General features: G+C 40.5%; 1 protein-coding gene across 2 annotated transcripts in view; it reads left to right on the plus strand.

The window, feature by feature from the left end:
* The first annotated feature begins 2,262 nt into the window (after positions 1 to 2,262).
* Positions 2,263 to 13,124, plus strand: part of SFMBT1 (Scm like with four mbt domains 1) — a 38,651-nt gene continuing 27,789 nt past the window's right edge. For both annotated transcript variants that reach the window (XM_027812626.2, XM_005444226.4), the window contains exons 1-2: positions 2,263 to 2,431; positions 8,616 to 8,710. In XM_027812626.2, coding sequence (XP_027668427.1) covers positions 2,404 to 2,431; positions 8,616 to 8,710 — 123 coding nt within the window. In that variant the 5' untranslated portion in view covers positions 2,263 to 2,403. The remainder of the gene's footprint in view (positions 2,432 to 8,615; positions 8,711 to 13,124) is intronic.

Consider the following 13,124-nt stretch of genomic DNA (forward strand, 5'->3'; position numbering starts at 1 on the left):
GGAAAACCTCTCTTTTGTGATACTCATTTTGCAGTAAGATTTTTGTGTTTCCATCTGCTAGGCAACTGGCATTTCTTACGCATTTGTCCATGCTATAGTAGAAAAAAAGACCACTTAAAATGGATTAGTTTCTTTAACCTTAATAAAATAATTTTAAAAAAAAAGAACCCTCCTGCAAAACCATTCTTAAGAATTATTGGGTGGTCTCAATAAACATTGTGGGTATACAGAACTCAAAAAAATTTAAAACTTTTCAAATGTGTAGAGCTTTCCTGTTTTAAACCGTAGTTATTAAAAATGTGTTTAGGTGGGAAGTGCAGCCTGTGTTTTTTAAAACCTGATTTTTAGTCCTCTACGTTATTTCTGGTATCTTGCTTAAACAGAAAAAACAGGTGCTTCCCAGATGTTCAATAAGATTGCAAAGGGTATTTGAAGATTATCCTTTTTTTACAAGAATTTTTAAGCGAATAATCTTGTTTTCAGGGCCCTCTCATGCCCCATCTCACTGATTTATATAAAGTTGTCAGTCAAAGTTTGATACTAATAAGGAAATACGTAACCTAGGCTTTTATTTGCTGTACAACTTTGCTTTAGTGGAGAATTTTGTAAGGGAAAAATACTTGCAGTGCATTGCCAGTGCAGTGAACTAGTGGACTTGCTTTAGACCTGTTCTTCCATGGTTTCTACCATTAATAATGAAATGATAATTTAATTGCATGTAGAAGTAGGTTTGAAAATTATGGCTTCTTATCTCAGAACGTTTAGGTGTGTATTTCTGCTCGCTTCTTTTATTTTTTGTGGTTTTTTATTTTATTTGGGTTTTAACCTGGTAAGTTAAAAAAAGTTATTTTCCATTGATACACGTTGGGGCAGGAATACCTTCGGCTTGCACAACCATGGAACACCGTGTGCACACGCGTCATGTAGTAAACTGGTGTGAAAAACAGCCAGTTTCAGTGCATTGTTTTTCGCATGTGCCATTCTCAAACATTCTGCAGGGCGATAGTTTCTGGTTTGCGGTAACAGAAGAAGACATTAAATGGTTCAGCCATCTGCATTTGTACAGCCTCTGTATTTGTAGGTTGGATTTGTCAAAACAGACTGCAAAATTTTCTTGTCGTGCTGTCTCCAAAACAATTTGAGTCTCTATTGGCAAAGAAGAGTATTATGAGAGTAGAGAGGGGCTGTGTCCCTCGGCAATGAAAGTGATTCTTAAGAAATTTGGTGGGCAGAAGGGCTATGTGTTACAGGTAGGCTGGAGTTCTGTCACTTGGGGTTTTTTTTTATCATACCACAGGATCATAATTTTAATGTGATGTAATTAAGAGCAGCCCTCTGCTGCTGTACAGGACTGCTTCTCCTTGAAGAACCATTGACATGGGTGAAATCAGCAAAGATGATGACAGAATGACAGGTGACTGTACCTGCATTGAATATCTTAAAATACGTTTTACCGGCTAGTGTACAGTAAAATGAACTGGTGTAAAAACCAAAGAAAGTTTTATAAGACTTTCAAAATATTATAAAATTAAAATAACATTAAATAAAATTAAAGTAAAAATATCTTAATTGTATCTTGGTATACAGAGTATGAATTGTTTTTTTCCACTTATTATCAATGTTGTCTCCTATATAAATGAGGTACTGTGTCATATAACAGTTTCATTGGTGTCTTCAAGTCCTATTAATGTGATGAAGTGATGGCTCTTTGGTTGAACTGTTAAGAATCTGGGAAGTTTAAAATTTATGTGTACATTTAAACTTCTAGCCGTTCAAGACCAGAGTGGCAAATTGCCTGAAGGCTTGTGGAAAGCAAATGGCTGAAGTATTAGAAATCCACAGCCTAAGCAGACCTTTGTCATTTCTTTGCCAGTATCAGTTTGGCTTTCTTGACTCTAGACATTTTCGTTGGTCCAGGTGACAAAGGAGCTGGATTCTTGTTTTGTCTGTTTCCTAAGCTGTGACTTGATTAGTTCCCTGCTTCTTTAGCCTTGTGAAGGGTTGAAGGAACTTTTTGAGGGGGGTAGATGTGTTGGGGGGCTGTTGAAAGTCAGCTTTATAATTAGTTGACTGATTTAGGAAATTACTTTTTCTTCGGTCTGTAGATGAGGGGTATGGAATAGCTAAACATACATAAACACAGTGAGATGCCCTTGTATGCTTTAAGGTTTTTGGCTTATTGCTGGACTAACTTTTTTAACGTGTATTAAAAGTAAGAAAATCCTTACTGGATTTTTAACTAACAGTTGTTCCTTTCAGGTTTTTTTTCAGGATCCCTTCTTGAATGTTCTGGCTGCCAGTAGAATTGAAGGCGGGAGGCAACTCATGACCACCAAATCGTGACTGCCTCGGATTCCCCTGCTTCTTCTGGCTGCTTGAAATAGCCACTGGGCTACTGTGGAGATGAATGGAGAACAGCAGTATGATGCAGGTAATATTCTGGCTGAGCTCCCTGGATAATGATTCTCAAAAAAATTGGCAAGCAAGATGGAACAAAGATGGGCACAGTGAATGTTTCACAGTGCATATGTCTGGTGCTGTGTACCGTATACAGGGAGAAACTCACATTTCAATGACTGTAGGTTAGATGCTGGATGTGGGGCTTCTGTTTGTTATTGCTCTATTTCAAAAGCAGGGTGTATCCCTGGCTTAAAGGAGGGCAAAATCTGACCCACCTTAGTAGTTGTGTTTAAGAAGCTGTGTCTTTCCTCTTCAAGGTACCACTATGAAAATCTCAGTGGCTTTAACACTACTATTTTAAGGCATTTACCTGTCATAGTGGTTAATATTGTCTTGTTCTGTTCTTGTGTTCATCTTCTAAAAAGTCAGATAACCAAAGTTGTTTGCTGCTACTGTAATCTGTCCTGTTTTTTTGATGTGCCTTGGTATGCTCACTTTGATAGGCTTGGAATATGAACTCCTAACCTGTTGCAGAGTGGTATATTATGATAAATTAGCTCAGAGTTTGGTTCACCTTGAAACACCAGGCTGGGGAAGAGCATTGGTCTGGGATGGCTGAGGATACTAGCAGCTTTCTGAAAGAGTTCTGGGATTTCTACACTCTTACGGGGGTAGGACCGTCCATATTTCTGACTTGCCTGCTGTGGTTTGTTCCTTCTCCATGGCAAGGTCCCTACCTATAGTGTTGGTACAGTTAATATCAAATAAATTCTAATTTGTAGTTACCAGTGTAAACAATGGGATTAAGATTTTATCTGAGTATTACTTCCCTTTGGTACTTGTCCAACAAGCAGCTCTTCTCATAAGACAATTCACTATTGGTAGTTTTTGTACCTTTACTTTATGGATGTCTAATCGCTGTCAGTGTTACTGAAGAAACGTTAAACATGATTTTAATCTACAGTGCTTTTAGCAGAATGCTATCATCTGCTTTATGATGCTGAAATGTGCTTTTTGATTATTAATTATAGCTGATCAGTGAAGTTGTTGTCACCGTTATATCCTCAAATAAGCGAGAAAAAGCAGCTTGCGCAAGTATGCAGAATGTCTCCAGGCCCATGCAAATACTCTTTCCTCTGCTAGTGGAAACTGCTAACTTCTGTCATGTAGTGTAAGAAAGAGAAAAGGCTTTGAGTGACAAAGAACAGTAGGGAGATGTATATGTGGTCAGTGGTGGGGTGTTTACAGGCTGATAGCATATCCCCCTGTACCAAAACCTTTATTAACATTTTTCCATCTTCCTCAAAAAGGATCAGAGGTCACGCAGTCCTCTCTATGTGCTTCTAGAATAGCTAGGAAGGGTTTGATACTGTCTTGAAATTACTCAACAGCTATTTTCCTGAGCATCCTTTTTGTGCGTGGTTTGAGTACAGGTAGCTGTGAAAAGCAAAGAGTAACTGCAGAGAGCTTTACTTGCTGAATTTGAAGATGGTTTCCAGCAAATGCTACCCACGTAAGCATAAAGCACGTTGGTTTTGTTGTGCCCTCTAATATTGTTTCCTGAAGTGCTTTCAGCTAGACCAGTCCCAACTACTACTGGAGCATTCCCTTCAGAGTCTGACTGGTGTCATTTTTTTTTCTGCTTGATGATTTTCAGCAGGTTTTGGAGATTCTGTCGTCTTGGTTTTTAGATACAGGCTCTCTGCCTATGAGAACCTACACAGTGGTCAAGGTTGTTGGTTGTCAGGCTCTCCTGCACTGCGAGGGGAAAAGACAACTTTCATTCTTGTCACAGTCTTTCTCAGCTGCTGAAATTCCAACCTGTCTTTATTTATTCATAGCCTTGCAGCTGGTATAGATGGAAAAGATTAACTGTTATTAAAATCAGATTGAAATGTATCTAAGTTTCAGGGTGAGAAACCTTTAGGTTAGCCTTAATTGAAGGTCTTGCAGACTTCAATATGATGTACTTAAATGTCCAATATGACAGTGTTCAACTAAATCACATTAAAGATGCATGAAAATTATTTGCAGTGAGAATTTAACTTGAATCCAAAGATCACAACAGTCTGATGTAGTCTTTCTCCGCTGCTGGTATTTTTAAGGGCCAGTGTCCTTAATATTTCACTACCTTCTTGTGTCCAAATGGTACAATTCGGTATTCCTTCTCTTCCTGCTGGAGAGCAGCAGGACAGAATTCATGGTAAAATTCAGAAAGGAAGAGTTAGTGTTCACAATAATGCTAGTAGAAATAGTGATAAATGGGAAGTGATACACCTACCTAGGAAACTTCTAATATTTTTAAAGACCATTTTCTCACCTTCAGAGTAGATAAGCGTTCTCCACAGAACCTTTGTGTAGGACACTTCTCAGGATTTACTTGAGAAAATGTTAGCTTGATTTGAAAGCTTTACTGACAAAAAAGTTGTATGACAAGGCCACAGAGATGAGAATTGCATCTGGTTTCTTTTCCCACCTTTACCAAAGCTGTGCTTTGCTGCTGAGCTAATGTCTAATAAAGAAAAATACGTCTCCGTGTAGTAGAAAGCTGAATTCATTTAGGAGTTGTAGCAGTTAAGGATATGGGGAGAAAGAACAAACATACAGGTACACCCATACAGCATTAGATTAGTAAATTGTGCTTTAGGATTAAATGGATTAAATATTGTTTTGCTTGTTGGCATCCATCATATTAATTTTCAAGTTCTCTCACAGTAGTGAGGATTTCTGGTGTAAATACCTGAGGTTTTATTAGAGTAATTTGAACTCAGACTGATCAGGACATTTAATACAGACATATGGCCCCTCAGGAATGTAGCTTATTAAACTGGTCCTCTGTGTATCCTGGGATCTGCTAACCTGCAAGGATGGTGCTGTGCAATAGCATCTTGCAAAAAATACCAACAGACTAGATCAAAGGCTTGATTTAAACAGGGCCTGCTCTGCTCTAACTGTCCTGCCGATAAAACCTGAAAAGCGATTGTATTCTGACTCGGATTTCCAGCTAGCATGACCCTTACCAGAGGGATGGTCCTTCGCCATACTCTTGGAGTATTTCTCCATTCAGATGTCAAAAAATATATATTTGATTTCTGAGATTTTTCATGGTCTATGTAGTCCTACTGTATGCCACAATTAAAAAACTAATTTACTGCTGTCACTATGAAATCTCATACAGCACTTTTGCTTGGAGCTTTATTCAAGTGAGCTTTTCATGTTCCACATTGATTCACTAAGTGCTGCACTAAATAACCTGGAATGTTGTGGCAGGGCTGTGTATGAGAAGCAGCAGAAAATGTGTTAAATCCTATAGCTAAGCGCAGCCCTCAGCTGTGGCAGCCTCCGAAAGGGATGAAAGCACCTGAACTCCCCAGCTCTGCGTGCTCAGTGGTTGAAGTGCGAGGCTACTCACCTAGTCTCATTTAATTAATAAACCTTAGTAAAATTTAGATGCAAGCTGAGCTGAACTCTTAGGAATGAACAGAACAGCCAACGTTCTGGGTGCTTTTTTAATAAATCTTAAAAAAAATTCCCTCTGACTCAATGAAACTCCCTTAAAATAAAGCGGGAAGAGTATTAAATTTGCAGTGAGTGTTGGACAGGAATTTGTGAAATTTTGTTGTGTGTTTGGTTTTTTTTTTTTCCCTTCCCCTATGAAAAATGAGTTTCAAGAGAGCTTCTGGGTGTGCTGGTGGGATTGGGGCAATGTACAGCAGAAAGGAATCTGAGCCTTTCTCGCTGCAGCGCAGACCTGGGAGGAAACAGCTCTTTTGGATAAAAAAACACGCAGGCTGCAGAGACCATGGATGAGTGGAGTGACAAAGGACCAGTGGTAACTCTGATCCAGTTGGGAAATGGTTTTAACCGTAGTTAGAGCAAAAGGTAGCTGGAGCAGCATGCAAACTGGCTTTCTCTGGAGCTCTTGTAGCAATTAGGTGGCAACATAAGTTACTAATTGACCCTTTCAGTGTGTTAAGTGACCTGTGCCTCATTTAAGGAGCTTAACTGCCCCTTAGACAGTTATCTGATGATAACGGTTATTGAAGACTTGGTGCTGCAAGCGGTTTGGTAAAGAGCAGGGCTGGAAAGCCTCAAGGTCCGTGTAGCAGTCCCAGGTCGAGCCACTTGGCTTTCAAACTTGTTAAAAAAGCACAGAGCAGTTGTGTTGCTTTATGTTTCCCTTCAAACAGGAATGCATTAGACGTTGCAAGCGGTGGGTTTTTTGCATACAAAAATGTTTTTTTGGAGTTGGGTGGAAGCAGGATTGTTGATGCTGTTGAGCAGCTGGGTGCTTTTCAGTGGGAAAGGATGAGCTGCCTTTCTCTAGGTGGGAGAAAAATCCAAGTTAGCTCTTGGTTTTGACTGACCATTGGTGTGCTCAAGCTGACGTTTCTTCCCACTTGGGTTCTGGAGCTGTGAACTTAAGCATTTTTATGGTTATATTAAAATAAGATGATTGTTTTATGAGTTAAGAAATTTTAATCTACTTTAACAACATTTTGCAATGAAATTATATTTTTCTTAGAATGACTTGCAGCCAAAGCTTTGATCAGCTCCACCTACATTTGCAAACAGCTGTGGTGTGTGCCTTAACCTTTTTACTCCCTGAAAAATTTTTAAAATAAAATTAGTTACTTATGTCCTTCTCCAGGTTATTTGTTTAGTAAATTAAAAATTTTTCCCTAAAAGTGGTGGTGATATTCAAGCTCTGATTTTTTTTTTTTGGAGCTCTGAGGCTTATGTAGGGCCAGTACAACCAACTGTGTTTAAAACACCAAAATGAAATTGGGTTTGGGAGAGTTAAGAGCTGCCTTTAAAACAGGTAATGTGGTCAGCAAACAAAAGCTAATTGAATATACATTTCTGAATTTGGGGAAATGATAATTCCTAGAATTACAATGAAAAGTCAAGAACGAGCTTAACAATCAGGTTGATGATAAAATAAACCTACTTTGCACTCAAGACTTGAAGCGTTTTTTAAACAGTTTAACGTAGCTCAGACTTTCTGGCAAATATTTGCCCCTCTCTATTTGAGGACTAAGAACCGTTGTGGAGCATACTTAGCAGGTTGTTAGCATGTCCACGGGTCTGATAAGGGCATGTAATAGTACTTCACTGGTTTCTTTGGACATGTAATGTTTCCTACATAAGGTACTACTCCTTGAAACAGCAGTTACCACCTGTCCTAAGAAAGGCTGAGTGTGTAGGAAATGCTGGTGTCCTGTAACATTTGCTGAGCTCTCCCCATGCTTGCGATACACAGAGATTTCTGTTTTTAAATATAAACAACGTATCAGGTTTCCTGCACTGAGAGATGGAAATCTCTGGTGTTCATTCATAAAGACAACAGTGGTGCAGATGGTAGAACCAGTCTGAAAGTGAAAATGAAAAGTTTTACTTCTATGTCATGTCACTGCCATCCCGTTGTGCAGCCGAACCTGAAGCTGTGTGTTGAGGTTAAAAATACTGTTTACGTGAGGTGGGACCCTCCCTGGTCATGTCACGCTCTGCCTGTAGAAAACATACAACGTGGCTGCATGCTGAACTAAATAGGGGACCTGAAATCCAATCTGTGTTTGTTGTAGAGTATTTTCAGCAGAGCAAGTTAGGTGTTGGAGAAAATGGGAATAGGGAAGGAGCGGGGCAGTGAGCCAAGAACTGAAGGGGACACCGGGGCTGGGGGATTTCAGCTGTGTCTTGAGCTTTTTTCTTTAGAACTACCCTGAATCTGTTTCTGTGGTTTTGGTGTTTTATAACACCTACATAAATACTATGCAACTTAAAAAAGAAGAGAGCCATATTTCAGTATTTATTTTTAGTCTTTCTTTTAAAACCTCTTATGATTGGTATTACTGTTTCCTGGATGGTGTTTAATTTGGTGCACTGATGGTCTAGTGCACCAGATTGAGTCTCTTATTGATACAAATACAGAATTCTTCTGCCTATGTTCTCCTCTCACAAACTGTAAATAATTTGTGCTTAACCAAAATCCTCAGGATCTCACCCTTCTCCAGATCAGATCCAACTTAAGGTCTTCTTCACATACAAAGAAAGGCTAAATAGCATTGTCTGTGTGTTGAAACACGTAACTGAAATTCACTGCACACTTGTGTACTCAGTCATTTGGAATTGAGGCAGGTTTTGCTGTAGTTCTTAGTAGCCTAAAATTTAAGCCAAGAGGTTGCTAAATAGAAAGTGTTTGGCTTTTCTTCCAGATGCTGGTTCCAGTGTGGAAGAAATGGAATTCAATTGGGATGAGTATCTAGAAGACACAGGAGCAACTGCAGCCCCCCATGGATCTTTTAAACATGTGAGTAAGGGAGTGTGTGTTTACTTACCATCTCCCATGTTGGGTTTTTTTGATACACTGAATGTTTAAGGTTTCTTTGAATGAGTTAATGCTCTCAAATCTGGAAGACTAACTAGAATCATGTTTCCTAAAGAGAAACGAGGAATTTCACTCATCTTCCTCTCTGTATGTAGCACAGGGTAATCCCATTCGCAAGTGCTGAAAGTTGAGGGGCTCCTAGTCTTTTCTGCACCAGAAAATAAGCTTGATTTTTCTCATGAAGCCCAAACTGACCAGTCTATTTCTTCTTTTGGTGATTGCTGCTGGACAACTGCTATGGAGGAGCTACCTTCAGAAAGTTGGTGGCATAGTTCTTGAACAGCGGAATTCAAATGTGCTCTCAGAGAAGGTTTTAATGGTGGCTCTCAAGATGGCCAAGGAGAAAATAATAGCTCTGCCAAACAGTTGACTGTAGTAGTTAGAAAACTGATTAGGATAATTGTCGATCACAGGCTTAATGTATAGAATCAAGTCTTGATAAGCCCTTGTCTTTGCCCTTGAATATCTTTAATCCAATGTTTGTTGGTAAAACCCTGGAGCCCACTGTTCCATTGGGTGAGATCTGAATGTGAAGTCTGCCTGCTTGTACTGGGTCATCAGTGAGGGTGAGCAGTATAGTGCTGGTTTCCAAACCTTTTGGATTTTTTCCGACAACTGAAACACCTTCCAGACTGCCAGCCTGTATCCTTACCCAGCTTCTATTAAAGTTACTATTAATTGGTCTTTCAAAGACTGGTTGTGGGTCTTTTACCATGGCAGTGAGAGTAATGACTTGTGCGTGGCACAGTGCTTGGAAAGCACTCTGTGGTGCTCAGGCTTTTGGGTCCAGTATCACCACTTTCAGTACAGGAGACTTAAATCAGCAGAAAGACAGACTAAGGTCTGTTTTTGAAGCATCACAAAGTATTTTGAGTCCAAAGATAACCTGCAGAAGTGCAAAACATTAAAAAATATATTAAAATATGGCAATTGGTAGTAAAGATGCACAGTGAATGTAGACTTTGCAGAGGCTCTTCCATACACTGGGGTGTAATTGTAAGCTTTTTGTTCAAAATAAACATTCAGGTATCTCATTTCAGCAGGAGAGAGGACTATGCTTGCTTTATTTTTCCTTAATGTACTGAGGCAGTAGCAAGAGCACGCTTACTTAAGAGTGACAGTGAGTGTGCAGCCCACATTGAGGGAGCAGTGTGGAATCAGAGCAATGGCATTTTGCAGTAGCGTGAGGACTGGCCTGTCTGCTCCTCTGGTGTGGTTTACCTTACTTGATCTCTGTTAAAGAAGCTTGCTATCATAGCTTGGACGTTATAAAAACTAATTGTAATGCCGGCTTTACAGCAGTGGCTAACTGAATTAATGTTGCAGCTCTATTTTGTTAAGTGGCAGGAGAAACACTTCGAATGAGACCGTTACCCCTGCGCTGTACTCTGTGCCAACTCAGCTATGTCAAACAAGAGGTCTGATTGCTGTGGCTGTGGTCGGTAAAAATAGTTAGGTTTAAAAATACCCCACATTTTTTATTGTTATTATTCATTACGTGTGTAGAACATAATGCAGTTTTGCTGGTGCCAGTAACATCGTTGTGGAGTGCTTCGGCAGGCAGGTGTGGGCAAAGCCTCACTGCATCACCCGGTCCGCTCCTGCTGCGCTGGGTGCCCTCGTGGACTGCATCACCCGGTCCGCTCCTGCTGCGCTGGGTGCCCTCGTGGGCGGTGCGACAGCTCGGCTGGCCACGCTCCACACCCTGGCACAGGCACCCAGCCTGGGGGCTCGGGGTGCCTGCAGTGCTGGGCAGGGGCGGGGGGGTGAGCGTGGAAACAGATGACTGCGTGTTCAGAAAACTGTCAGGCATTTCGCTAGCTGGATTCCCTTAGAATTTGTCTGGAGGCCAGTTTTGATGTCCTCTTTGTATTAAGCTTGGCATAAAATTTTGGGAAGTTAATGCTGACGCCGAATTGAAAAGCTGAGAGAGAAGCTTATTTACAGCAGCATCACATCACCTAGATGTTGCTGCTCATAGAAATTCAGTAGTGTACGGTCACGTGATCAGGATTTCTGCTGTCCCTTAGAAGGCCATGGGCTGGAAAAGGTGCAGGAGGAGGAGAACCTCACTGCCTCCCAGTGGATAGTGACAGCCTGTCTATGTGACAGTCCTACAAAAATGTGAGTGTGATTCCAGGATACACCAGGTGAGAGATTTTTTCAGCGGAGAGCGTGCAGGCACTGACATCTGCGCTAGTGACTGGTGGTCCCTCCAGCTAGAATCTCTGTGGCACTAGTTGCTTGACTTGAAGAACGATATAATTTTATAAGCTACCATCAGGAGAGCCAAGAGGGAACTACTTCTGCACTTTTGAAAAAAAGAGTGGAAAAAACAAAGCTGAAGAATAATGTTGGCGCAAGAGCAAATGAACATGTGTAAATAAATTAATATACATAAATTTTAGATGGGAGCTTAAGGTTTTTGTTTTGTTCTTTTTAAATATTGGGAGTAATGAGACTATGACCAGCTTCCCATTGTGAGTGGTGGGTGAGAAATACCTAACCCATGTTGTAGGAGAGTACCTGATCAGGTTAAGAAACTGTAATACATGATTACGCAGCCTGTGTTAGCAAAGAACTAGACATGCTGATGGGAGAGGGGACTTCTTTATGTTTGTGTGCTTATATTAATTCTGAAAATTTTGTTCTTACTGTGAGCAAGATGCATTGGAAAAATGTAAGCCACTTCCTCAAACTGAGTGTGTTCTAATGTTTAATCTGTTTGCACTTTAAAAGTTAAATAATATTGAAATCAAAGTGACTGTTTTGCTTACAGTATAGCAGGAAAAAGAGTTTACCAAAAAATTGCATTGGATGCCGATGTTGTCATCCTCCCTTAGTTGAAATACACTTTCTCTAGAAATGTTGAATATTTTTAATTCCTTTCTGCCACATCTATGTGTGTAAATATTTATCAAAAATAAGTTAGCGTTCAACATCATCTGAACGTATGTGTTTGTTGTGTGTTCTTGCATGCTCTTAATACCTTTTATCTGTTCTTTATGATTATCTCCTGGGCCGAGTCAGGTCCCCAGGTCTGGCCAGTGACGTGGCCCAAGGAAGGGGGAGATGGTACCTGATGGGAAGGAGGGCTGGGGGTCGGAGCTGCCTGGGCAGTGCTGCCACTAACTGCTTGTGGCCATCTCACCTGGCCGGGTGCGTAGCAGGAAGCTGCTGCTCTCAGACCCACTGCTCCAGTGAAAATATTCTCAGAGCTTCCACAGCATCTGCTGCTAGCCAGTCTGCTCGCTCAGCCAGCCCAAAGAAACAAAGTTCTTTGCTTTAAGCCACTTCGTCGTGTCGTCTTGCCCAGCTGCCAGGAGAGGGTGCTAACTTCTTGGTCTCCGCTGTATTCACCAAGGAACATAAATGACAAAAAAACGCACCTGACTTCAGGGAAAGCTCTGTCTGTTGCTGTTGGTTTAGTTGAATGCAGCTCTCCACCGTGAGGCTTTGCTGAAAGTTTGGGTAGAGCGAGCTGCACAGATTTCCCAGTTCCTCAGACTTTGTGTCAAGTTCATGGCTTTTCTCTCGGGAATCCGAATATGAAGTCTTTAGTAATACCTCTTCAGCAAGACAGCAATCTTTTTGAAGAAGTAACCTCTGTAATACCACTTCAAAACACCTGCAGGTGTTGGGTCCTTCTGATTTTGTTTTTAAGAACGTTTTTTTTAAGTGAAGGGTATTAACCTAAAGGATTTGAACAGTTAAGAGGCATATGCTTTTCTTTCTCATGTGGTTCTTTTAGTTTTATTTTTAGCAGACCAGTATGTGATGGCTGATGAGACTATAATAGCTATGGCAGTTACTGAACCATCAGCGCAGAACTGGTAATAAATAACCCAGAAAATATCTACTGCATCTGCATTATACTAAAAGCTTTTCTTGCAGTTGATTCAAAGAGGAAATGGAACTTGGGACCACTTAAGAAAGAAAACACCGGTTACATTCAGCTGAGAACAGGAGACTGACACGTTAGATTTTTAATTAAGACTGAACCCATGGAATTAAGCATAAATCAGAAACATACTGTAGTGAGAGCAGAACAGGGACCTGCTCTTTCAGGAGTGTTTGAGCTAGGAGAAGTTAGGGATATGAGAAACTTAATGTTTTACCTTCTCTTTTTAAGTATCTGAGCACTGTTCAGTCAGGTCCTCACTGCACGTAACGCCCACACAGAGCACACACAGTGCTTTATTGCTGTCAAAGCACGAGTTCACTGAAGAACTCATATTGTTCATCTTCCATGCAGTTGATGTAACAATGCTGCTTACAGAATTACTTTGGTTATTGGACAGAGACATTAAAAATCCTTATTCTGCAATTTGTGCAG

Source organism: Falco cherrug, chromosome 4 (assembly GCF_023634085.1).
Source record: "Falco cherrug isolate bFalChe1 chromosome 4, bFalChe1.pri, whole genome shotgun sequence".
Classification (NCBI taxonomy): Eukaryota; Metazoa; Chordata; class Aves; order Falconiformes; family Falconidae; genus Falco; species Falco cherrug.